General features: G+C 36.7%; 1 protein-coding gene across 1 annotated transcript; it reads left to right on the forward strand.

The window, feature by feature from the left end:
- Positions 1 to 867: 867 nt before the first annotated feature.
- On the forward strand, positions 868 to 10,486 carry LOC149709840 (uncharacterized). Its single transcript, XM_089857970.1, has 3 exons — positions 868 to 1,269; positions 1,370 to 1,466; positions 8,589 to 10,486. Exons 1-3 carry the CDS (start codon positions 1,057 to 1,059, stop codon positions 8,834 to 8,836), a joined length of 558 nt encoding a protein of 185 aa, XP_089714096.1. The 5' UTR covers positions 868 to 1,056; the 3' UTR covers positions 8,837 to 10,486.
- Positions 10,487 to 12,343: the final 1,857 nt, after the last annotated feature.

Here is a 12,343-nt window from a genome sequence, read left to right on the forward strand (position 1 = left end):
CTTGGGTTTTATCAGGTTTTAATGAGTACATTTGTGTATAATTTTCTTCTGCTCTAAACCAATAATTTCCCTATAAATTATTTCCAGGTCTTTCTCGATTTAAAACTGCAATTATAAATCAGACTATTTTACCATCTCATAATTTTTGATTTTTCCCAAAATTTAAATCATAACTTAACTTAAAAATTACGGTATAACTTCGCATCTAATTAAATTAATAGTTAAAAATTTGTAAGCAAAAATATTTAACTTTCATTCTAAATCACTTAAATCAAAATTAAACTAGACATAATGGCAAAGTAATAACTATAACGCATGCATACCACAACATTTGAAAAATCATCCCATCAACCCAATTCAAATCTGCACCTGCAAATTCCAGAAACCCAGGTAAAAAAAACACTCAATATGTTCATTTCGTGACATGTCCATCCAAACCGAACCAAACCAACCTAACCTAACGCAGCCAAGGCAACCATTAGAGGTTACAAGCAAACCACGAGCACGATGTACCTACCCTAAGCACTGCACCAATGCTGCGCAATCTGTTCCCTTCCAAAAAAAGCAAGAGATTTCGTGATAAAAATGTTTACGGAAAACAGAATCATTCGGGTGTAACAACGATCAGGGGTATTTCTTCTTTTACTAAAAGCAAAAGAAGTAGGCCTAAAGATAGTTTTACCCGCAAAATGGTTGAGGGGAGGGGTGGCAGAACTTTACTACGGGATAGGTGGAGGGTGAATTGAATACCGTTCTTTACAACTAAAAAATAAATCCCCAGACATCAGCAACCAGCAACCCGACTTGGAACTCTGGGAGAAGTGGAGAGAACAAGTTACCTTTACTACTCGTACAGATTTCATCCGAGAAGGTAAACCCGGACAGAGCTCCTCTAGGCTCTCTGAAATTGTGAAGTCATAAACCGTGCTCGGAAAGTTCAACTTCTTTAAAAACATTCTTTTTTTGTTGTAAAAGAAACAGTGAGTGACATAAGGTGGAAAGGAATTTAACATAAGTTTGCTGGTCATCGCGAGAAACGGTCAGTGTTTTAAAAGAATGAACCGTAAGGTTATTAAAAAGGTGTGGCGTAAAAGTGACCTGAGTGACCCCGTAATATCCGGAAATAAAAATAATAAAGTTTCGAGGAAAAACATTACCAATAAAATGCCAGATTGGACTGATTCAAAATTGGATGAGATTAAACGTAAGGAGTTTAATAGATTGAGACATATGGTGCCTGCAATTGCGACAAAACCTAAAGTACCCAAGGTAAGATTGCTATTGTTAATTATGTCCAAGTGCATATTGATTATCTATCTATTTAGTTTCAGGGTTTTAATTAGGCGTTTAATTTTTAATTATTAATTAGATTGCAGTAATTGAAGAGGCGATTAGGTATATTGATGAATTGCACGAAGCGTTGGCCGAAAGAGTAAAGAGTAATGGAGTTCCAAGCTGTTTAAGTAGTAAGTTTAATTTTGTGGTTTTTATTTAAAACGTGGGATTTAATGTTTCGATGAAAGGTATTGATTGGATTTGTTTTAAAATCTTTGTGGGAATTATTTGAAGTTCTTCAAAAAATAAATGGGGAATTTTTAATTAGTTCCATAAACTATGGGGATTTTTATTTTTGAAATTTTTATATAAACTAGGGGAATTTTAATTTTTAAAATTGTTCTATAAACTATGGAGATTATTTAATTTTTTTAAAATTGTTCCATAAACTATGGGAATTTTTATATAATTTTTTAAAATTGTTCCATAAACTATGGGAATTTTTATATAATTTTTTAAAATTGTTCCATAAACTATGGGAATTTTTATATAATTTTATAAAATTGTTCCATAAGCTATGGAGACTTTATAAAATTATTTAAAAGTCTGGAAATCTTTAATCCCATGCATAATGGAAAATATAACCAAATTAGTATAAAAATATAAAGGAGTTTCGAAAACCAATACGTTAATTGCATAGTAATTAAGTCAGAAATGATTCGTGCCTGGAGCGTAATTAGCATTATCATTTTAAGATAATTAAATATTCCCTCGTGGCTGGTGGATAACTAAATTAATCGCTATACTCTGATCAAAGTTAATTTTTCACGGCCCAGATTAAGGCGGACTCAAAATATTCCTTCGAGGTTTAAGGCGGGAATTAAATCTTTTAAAAATCTGATTATAATTCAGTTTGCCGCACACCATATTGTATTTAGCAAGGTCAAAAATATTGAGCATTGGCCCCCAGGGGCCACCACATTTCATTGTTTTGTCAGGATTACAAAAAACCGATAAGAAAATGAAATGCCCCCAAGTCTAAATTTAATGTTATTTTAATCATAATTTTGATTGGCTTTCTTTTTATATTAATTTAAAGAGATAGTAGCGTTTAGTAGGGCAAGGTTTTGATGTACTTTAAAATGCGAAAATTAGGCAAATAATAAACTAGTTAAATATGAAATAGGTAGTTAGTTTTGAGTCTGGGTTTTAAGCACCTTGTCTTAAGACGGCAGATATTACTTCAAACAAAATTACCTCTGGTAATGTCTTCCCTATCCACATACCTACCCAATAAATGTTAATCAGACGACATATCTCCCTCCCTTTTGAAAAGCTTCTATAATCGAGTCATACGATATCACTTAAATGTTATTTTAATTACAAGTTTCAAAAATGTATCGCTATAAAAACAAGTAGTAAATTTTTCCCATTCCAAATCTAAAAGTTCAACTACGCATGCATAGATCTAACGCGGGTGCGGGAGTTGCCCAAATGGCGGGAAAACCTATGTACTTGTGGCGCGGCTAATGACACCTACCTGGGTAACCTGGCTAGCATTCACCGCGCCAAATTCTTGGTACCATTAGAAGACATAACATTCCAGTGGCAGCCAGGTTTATTTTATTTTTTTAATTTTTTTCTCTTAAGCAAAAACTGGACCTCGTAATCAGTCTAGGTGTATAGCAAATTACGGAATTTTTGTCGGGCATTAAGCGACGGGTGAGCACCAGTGGGTGTAGGCATTTTTCGTATAGGGCCATCCGTAGCTCGCGTCCAACACCCACACCCACCATCCACCATCCAAATCACGGAACGCGGTCTAATGCCGCGGTGCGCCACGTCGTCCTGCAGGGTAATCAGACGAAAACGATTTCATCCTCCAAATATATAGACCATAAGTTTATAAGTGATATGTTCCTTCCATAAGTATGACACTACCTATACTATTCGTAATGCTACTGAGAGACTTACAGCTTGAGATAACTATAGTTCGAGAAGGAGAACGACAATTAAGCGAGTCAATTGAAGTCCTACACTCGGTAGTGGTTAATTTTGCATGCAGGACCAAGTTCCATCTAGGTCCTATTTACTAGTCTGCATTATACTAAGCCCAAATTTGACAGCATGCAGCGCCTCACCAGGCCTCCCTCGCTTTACCTCCTCGAATCTATGACCTACCTCATTCACTTCAAAATTACAAGCTCCAGTTTCTAAGTTACCAGAGATTAAGTTACAAACTTATGGAACGGAACATATCTTATGAACTTATGCCTATAGGTAACAACATTGATACTATAAAAAACGTCCCAAGTTTAATCTAACCGTCCGCGATATCTTAAACCAAGGAGACACCAAAAAAATGTGCGAAACGGGAGTTGTATAAATCGTGTGAAGACGCAAGTGTTGGTTGTCATTAGACAGGTGCAATTCAACCCCAACCTACAACAGATACAACGTACCTGTTTAAAACCATTTTCACGTTGCAAATACAACGTACCAGAGTGAATTAGACCGACCTGGATAAAACCATTCTTACTGCATTGCGTCTCCAATATGCCCCACCTACGTATAGATACTCCTTGCATCTACGGGAAGTTAAATTTGATGACCGATTTAAAACGGATTTTCGGTTACTTCTTTAGAAGAGAGAGCGAGAAAAAAAAGCGCAAAATCTAAATCGAATATCCATCCATGAAAGATGCAAGCGAGGAAAGAAGAAATAATGTGGTTTCAGGGCGTCAGGGCGTGGTAGATGGGGGCGAGATATGTTTATGGCCGTAGCTACGATGGTCATTTCTGGAGTAAGACTGACTTAGGGCGGAAATCCTATTATATTGTATATAATACGTGGGTGAACGCGGCACCATGCACAGCATAACGCGCCTCAAAAAAGATATAGCCTTCAAGGTGCACGCACCCAACCCGCGGATATCGTTTTTGTTCTAGCCCAAAATCCACGCCTTCCAATCATGGTTCATGCCCAAAAAAATATAATAATTTCCTTCGATTTACACCGCGCTTTAGAGAAAAAAATATTACGGAAAAAAGTTCAAAAAACCTAAAACCTGGGTTTTTTAACCACGTCCAATTCAATTTTTTTAAAGGAATACTAAAACTGAACTCAACCAATAGGGATCTACTTTCAATAATTCAATTCCAAGCATTTGAAAAAGCGTAATTTGGCCCTAGGGTTACCCCGCTTAATCAGTTGGGAGTGAAATAAATTACCAAAATAATACACCGATCGCTCTAAAAGAAAAATTTTTTTAATTCCAAAACCCTGGAGGTTTAAAGTAAACTTCAATGCGATTTCAAAAGATAAAAAAAAGTTGAGTTATGTCAAAAGCAAATAGAAATATTAGAAAGTATACTAGGCCTATACGGGAAAAGTATTTGTGCGCGAAAGGGGCTAGGGAAATTTCTTGCCCCCGTTTCTTAAAAATTCAGGGCTTCCAATAATTTGTTATTAGACCATCTCCAGCATGCTGGTTTTGAACCGAATGATCACTGAATCGAACAGATCACTACAACCTTTTCAAACTGTTGTAGATAGCGATTGAATTGAATTCCATGAACAATTAAATATAACTTCTAACACAATCCTAGATCATAACCTCAAGATTCAAATGAAATAAATTTAAAAGATAACGAAATATTATAGTTATGCGCTGATTGGTCGACCATAGACGCTAGTGAAGGCTTTCATTACCTAGTTCGTGCACTCTCCGTTATCTCTATTTGCCATTGGTAACGAATATGCAGGGCCTAATCTAGTGAAACCATCTAACCAACCAATATAGCATAGCCTCAAAACCTTTAATTTGCCATGTAGATGAGATGAAACCTACCTATAGATACGATTTCTCATCATCATTCTTAGTTTTTGGATTGGGATTTAAGCGTGTGGGATGTACGCTGCAGATCCGATTGACTGCACCACGTGTATGTTTCATTATAACTCGGCCAAGAAAAAAACCATCGATATAGTAACTCGTAACATCTTTGACATCCCTATTACACACCCGGTCCTTTCTTAATAATCAAACACGCGAGATATCAATGACTATAGAGTATAGAATTATCAGAAATACATAACGCTCGAAATTGTCGAATGAAACAAATGCTATAATTCAATAGACCTTGGTTTCAAATGTAGGGGTGCTTCTTGGCTGGTGCGATGGAAATAACCCAAGAAGGTGACCTTTCCTGCCCCTGTGGTATTGTTATTCTTCTCTCAAGTAATTAACGGAATAGTCTATAAACAGCGGGAAAAACATATACCTTTTAAGTTAGGGACAGACATTCTTCTCCTCTGACGCTATAAATACTTATTCCGATAACTTTCGGTTAATTCACAACTACAAAATTATGACGTAGGTTGTAACAAATAAAAAATAAAGATGATATATCTACTATGGTCTCAAGATTAATCTGTATCTCGTAATTCCGTTATTATAGACCCGGAGATAAAGAAAAAGAAAACTTATCTCTATCTCTCTTTCTCTCCAAGTCTCCATTGCTTTTTGATTGAGAGGTATTTATTATCCCAGGCTGCCATTCCATTCCATTCCTATAGCACAAGCCCGAGCCCGAAGCCCGGATAATACCTTTTTCGGATTTATTTTCTTTTCTTAAGCCTTGGTCTAAAGTCGATTGTTTTAAGCGATGGAAGGGTGGAGCCCCATCGGTGTGTCATTTATAATTAACGCTTGGCTTGTTCTTTTCGTATGGGCTCCATCCAGGAACGTTATATGATAAAGGATGGGTTTTCTTCGGTTTCATGACAAGAAGCAGCCCGAGGAGGCGGTGTTTTTTTTTAAAGCCCAGGCGCGAGCACTCTCTAACTTGGAAAGTGGAAACCACAAAAAATAATTACCATTTTCTAAAACCTCAAGTTTCTCAGCTAGCTTCTCTTAACTTTCGTTTATCTCTTATTTTCTTGTTATGGATGGGGTTGGATTTTCGTTTTAAATGAGTATTATAGATTTATTTCTCGTTAAGCCTAATCGAAATATGATATCTGATGAGTGGGAAATGTTTTAAGCGGATTTTCGCGTTTCGACTTATAAATTTCTTAATTAAGAGTTTCTCCTTTTTCTCGAAGATTTATTTCTATAATTTCCTCTCAAGTTTTCGAGCATTTATCGCCTCAAGATTTATTTATTGAATCACCTCAAATTCCTACGCATTTTCCCTCAAATTCTCGTGAAAATCTGCCTCAAAGTTTTACCCATTTCTCCCCAAATTCTCTTGCACTTTGCCTCAAATCCCTAGGCATTTCTCCCCAAATTCTCTTGCACTTTGCCTCAAATCGTTAGGCATTTCTCCTCAAATTCTCTTGCACTTTGCCTCAAATCCTTACCCATTTCTCCCTAAATTCTCTTGCACTTTGCCTCAAATCCCTTCACATTTCTCCTCAAACTCTCTTGCACTTTGCCTCAAATCCCTACCCATTTCTCCTCAAACTCTCTTGCACTTTGCCTCAAATCGCTACGTAAATCTCTTCAAAATCTCCCACGCAGTTCATCATCAGCCCTTATCACTCATTTCGATTCAAACTTTATCATCCATAAATTCTCAAACGCCAAATTTAAAGAATCTCATAAAGAATCCTAATTTATTTTCTTAAAAAAAAATACAAAAAAATCAGAAGAACTTCGCCTCAAACTATACAATAAAAATTAATTCAGTATAAAATTAAATCAATCGCATTAATAACAAAAGACTTAATAATTCCAAACAAAAATTACCCCAAAACATAAAATTTTAGTCGAGAGGCCCATAGTTGAAACAAAGACGATGATAGCCATTTATGGTAAAAAGAATAAAATTTAAAAACCACGAGAATCGCAGGAGAATCGACCATCTGTTGATCTTGTACCCCACGTCCCTCGATCCGAACTCCGTATAGTTTGACCCCTAAGGGGTCCGAACCCATGCCTGCATGCATGGACATGTAGACCGGGCCTCCAAAATACTGGCACGCGAATCTTAATGCCAAACGCGACCAACCAAAATGAAAACCGAAGCGATGACAAAATATTAATGATTCTGAGAAGCGTCGAACTTAATGACGAAGTCGCCTAAGGTACCCATCGAAAGGTGGACCTTTTCAAAATAAAAAAAAATAAAATAAAAAGTTACATCTCGAGGCCATGGAAGTCTTAAATCCGGGGGTGGTAAGCAAGCAAGCGAGCCAGATTATAGCCCTCTCAACTGTCTTTGGTTATAAGGGTTTTTGGGCTTGGTGCACGGAGTCGCAAAGAGTGCCACCGTGGGAAAAAGTATTTAGCGCGAACTGCAAGTCGATCGGGCCAGTTTTTTTTTATTTTTTTTTTAAAGATAACGTTAAAATAGAGCGTAATTGAGCATCAAATACGCGTAAGGGGATAATATAAATTTTTCTTTTTTATTTGGGGAGCAAACGCCCTGCCCCTGTTCCGAAATAAGTAACGTGACAATAAATAAGTATGACAATAAAATGGAATATAAACTTATGCGTTATGTAGGGGTACAAATGTGAAATAGTAGATACGAATTTTGGGGAAAAATTAAATTATCTAATCTACTAATTTATGGTAATTTATTTTTTTTCCTTATAAATTCTTATAGTCTATTTAATTGTTGAATTGCAAGAGCTTTGTTCCTAGATAGGCCTAAGGTGTTTTTAAACAGCGCTAAATATTTGGGAATTGAGGTAAAACTGGACTCCGAAGTAAAATGGGCTAGCTTGTGTCATACTTATTGTGGTTTATGTTACTTGCGTGGTTTCAAGCCATGATTTCTATAGAGACGGCAAAACGACGATTTAGGTGGTTTTTTTAAAGGGCGGATAAAAAGGAAAATAATTGGGTGTGTGAATTTGTCCCATCACCCAAAAACATAAAAAGTTTAAGTCTCGGATGTAGGATGGTGCCCTGTCATATAAGAACATCTGGTTCGGTGCGGTTCGTCTAGCACTAAAAGTCAGAACTTTGGTTCTATAAGAGATACAGGAAAATCCTTTGACGATTTTATAGCCCTATTTCTCCCCTTTCCAAGGATACTAATTACTTGGGGTTACAACAATTAGGGGCCGAGTAATTAAGCAAAATGTTCATAAACGTTATCTCGATAAGATTAAAGAGAAATTAAGTAAAATATCAAAAGATATCGTTCTCTTACTGACATTTTGGTTTCGCTGTCCCTTAGAGGAAAGACAGGCACCCGAGGTGGAATCAAAACTTTAAGATTTATATTTACTTTTCCCTCCCTTTTTTTCTCCGGAGTTACGTATATATTTACTAAAACGTTCATTTCATTTAAAATAGGCGTGGATATCGACGCCAAAACGTCCAATTCCGAGGATATTAGACTGGCTATTAAAAATTGGATTGGAAATAGTCAAGGATTCGTCGCGGGAGCCGTGAAGAAAAGAACCTCCACATCATCATCATCATCATCATCGAGTGACCATCTGGACGCTAATCAATGGAGTAAAGCGGACAGTCCATCGTCCAAAACAAAGTCCAGACACCGAAATAGATTCGCGCCTTACAAACTTCCGAAATCGAATTGAAATATTACAGTATTATTGCATTAATTAAATACGCAAATTGTTACTATATCCGTCCAGGATTATTTTCTTAAAAAAGTATTAATTAAAATGGACAAAGAGATGTGATTCAATTTTAGACAACGAACCGATTAATAAGTTGATTTGCGCGCGAAAGACATTAAATTTAATCGCCTTATGTCCGTCCATTTAAAAAGCGCGTGCTATTATATTTCGCGCGAGGAATTTTCACGTGGTTTTAAATTTGGCGCGAGCTAATTTCCCGCGCTTTTAAATTTCGGCACGAGCTAATTTACCGCGCTTTTAAATTTTTGCGCGAGGAGATTTCTCGCGTTTTTAAATTACATCATAAATAATTATAGAAACTTTACACTTGTACTTAAAAATTTCGGTAATCGCCCCAAAGTTCAAAACGAACCTTATAATTACGAACGGTTATAATTATTTCGAAAAAAAAAAAGAAAACGGGCAACAAAACTAAAAAAAAAAAAAAGAAAAAGTGGCGCAATTAGAAACGGCCAAACCAATCAGAAAATGGCACGCGAATGTAAAAATTGGCGGGAAAAATTGTTTCCCATGGGCGCAAAAACCCAAATGTCGCGTGCACGATCTTGTATTTTTATCACGTTTCGTTTCTAGAAACGATTTTAAGAAACCATTTTCTCTCCCTTTATATACCTATAAATCTGTTATAAAAACAGCGAGAAAAACGTTTCTTAAACGTCGTCGCAAAAGCGTTGGAAATTTCTTGACGAAATTATAGGTATTGCCAACTATAGAGTATATACCGTCCGTCCGTCGTCCATTTTTAATCATTTTCTATATCAATTTTAATTCGGCGGCGTCCGAGCCTTTTAATCGGGGTGTGTGTGTGTAAAATAAAAAAAAAAGTAAAGATTTTTTGTGTAAATATAGGGATATTTTAGATTATGTAATGCTCCTAGGGGTTCTATTAGGAATAAATACAGACAATGGGAATTATTGTGTACCATGTATATTCCATGTTAATTTCTACACGTGGCTTTAGAACTTACAATCCGCGAGTCACGTCACGTGTCATAATTCTGACGTCTTTCTAAAACTGTCGTTTCAATGGTTGGAAAGCCCCATACCTATAATGTTGCCTCTGTACCCCCAGCAGAACGGCACTGAAGTCCTCCCAGCATCCTCAGCATTTAGGTAGGCTCGTACAGTACGTAAACGTAAAGGACGCCCTCTCTGTCTTAAAAATAGAAGCTAGTTCTAATACAAATACAATGGCGCTACGTGGCAGCACTTAACAATAGCCTATTCCGAAGGGTAGGGCCATGAGCAAGGTACACTGGGATAGTTTCAACTCTATCTTACCTCATTTCTCCCTGACACAGGCAGCGAGATAAATTATTCGAAAGGTAAAATTCGTCATACATAACTAAGGATTAGTCTAGCTCCTCCCTCAAAGTCCGCCCAGATACGTTGAGTGAAAATTACAAGTGTCTACACAATGATTCATTCCTATTATCTGTATGCATTCCTGGTAGTACAAAGTATATATTATAAAGTGTTCTGCCCATATATTTTTTTTATATAAAAATGCATGCCACTTCTTTAGAGATTGCTTGTATAAGCTTTAAGGGTAATAAAAATTGATGCGTATATAATTATTAAGGTAAATGGTGTTTCAAAATTACTTTGAGATTTTTTTTTACTTTCTTATATAATCAATGGATGTTGCGCAGGCCCGAATTATACTCGATCGCGACTAAAACGATTTGACTTTAAAAACTTTGAAGATTTTTATCATAAAATAAGTATTTTTTTTTCTTTTCCCAAGGAGGTGAAAAACGTATGCGGGCATACATCATTTAATCCCTCATTTAAAGGAATCGTGAAGACAAGTACTTCAGAACTTGCAAGGTTCCCTTATATGTACTTTGGCAAAGAGATTGTACCTTAAATATTACAAGAAGTTCAGGATGGTTCAGGTAACATTACATTATACCAGGGATAGATTTAATTTTAGAAATAGGAATGGAGAATTAACGGTTAGTATTTACTTCAGTCCGACTCATAGAGCACCCAGTGTATAGCCCCTCCCTCCAACACGTAACGAAAAGTTTAAATTATCTTATTGGCTCACTTAAACCCTACGTTTTAATGACGTTGCTGATGCGGGGACGGCGAAAAATAGTGAGGTAATTCCTTTTTACCTCTGTCGCTATGACCCGCCTCTTCTTTCCCCGTCCCGTGGAAGGGGGTCCGGGACTTTGACGGGCGCACAGATTACTCTGTTCTCTATTCCTACTTCTAAAATTAAATCTATCCCTGATTAGTCAAGGACTACTGTGCTGGCATTGCTTCAGTATCGTCTGCTAAACCGAACCTCTTACCAACCAATCACATAGGGGTTAAAGTTCAGAAACAGGGGGGGAGGAAATATCTTAAGCCCCTTTACGTTTTCCTATATCGGTTTTTACAATTCCTTTAAAACCAAGGAGGATTAAGGGGGTTGGAGAGGGGGTTATCAAATTAAAATGGCGGGGACGATAGTGGTTATACAGACACTATACTTGGCGTTAAACTCTTCGACACTTTTTCATAATTTTTTTTTATTTCAAGACTAAGAGCGATGTTTTAAGAGTGCCGCACACTTTAATAATAATATCGGGCCTCGGAAACTTTAATAGGTTTTTTTTCCTACGGTAAGTTTAATAGAGCTAGAGAGAGAGTTGAGGATAAAAATGGATATTTTAGCCCGTTGATTGGCCTGTCAAATTATATTGGTTCTTATCAGCGTATTGCCGGCCTTTAATGGCCCTTAATGCTCCACTCCTCAAACCTTAATCGACATTTTTTTTTATATATTTATAAAAGGGGATAAAAAAAACCTGGCCAGAGTGAGGGAGAGAGAGAGAGAGGGGGTGGGAAAATAACTTCGTTTCGTTTGGATAGGGGCACTGATTCGAATTGAACCATATTACTTACTACCAGCCAGTTATGGAACTTTTAAAAGTGCCTAATGTGCAATTTTATTAAGAAAAATATTTTTATACAGGGGTACCGAGAAATTTGTGGAAGGGTTCTTACAAGATTATCTGAAGGAATTTTCTTTGAAATTTTCATGAATTTTCATCGAGATTCTCGAGGAAAATACGAATTTTCATTAAGATTTTCCAACCTTTCTCAAATCCTACAATAGGCCTACCAATATTTACATATAAACCTTTAAACTATGACGTCCAACTTGTACCAGAAATTTTCCAATAGAACCGAACAGGCACTGGTAATGTAATATCAGCCTGATGTCAATTATGCAAGGGTTAAAATTACGATAGCAGATAGTAGAGGTCCAGATCTGAAACCTGAAACACTAGGCTAAGAAGATGGAATGCCGCGGAGCGAAGCAAATTGAAAGGTGACAGCAGCGAGCGTGTGACAGATAAGGGACTGACAGATTATCGAGAAACCCCCTTTAAAGAATTTATTTCGAACAGTTCTCCCCTGTATATAATCCGAACCCTGATAAAGACC

Source organism: Phalangium opilio, unplaced genomic scaffold (genome assembly GCF_054372755.1).
Source record: "Phalangium opilio isolate 3A_F unplaced genomic scaffold, DU_Popi_V2 ptg000011l_1, whole genome shotgun sequence".
Classification (NCBI taxonomy): Eukaryota; Metazoa; Arthropoda; class Arachnida; order Opiliones; family Phalangiidae; genus Phalangium; species Phalangium opilio.

What these genes read in the sequence shown, in the direction of transcription:
- LOC149709840 (XM_089857970.1), top strand. Translation starts at nt 1,057, where the DNA reads ATGAACCGTAAGGTTATTAAAAAGGTGTGGCGTAAAAGTGACCTGAGT. An exon ending in CAAAACCTAAAGTACCCAAG is followed by an intron (nt 1,270 to 1,369) that starts GTAAGATTGCTA and finishes ATTATTAATTAG; the next exon opens with ATTGCAGTAATTGAAGAGGC. An exon ending in AGTTCCAAGCTGTTTAAGTA is followed by an intron (nt 1,467 to 8,588) that starts GTAAGTTTAATT and finishes CATTTAAAATAG; the next exon opens with GCGTGGATATCGACGCCAAA.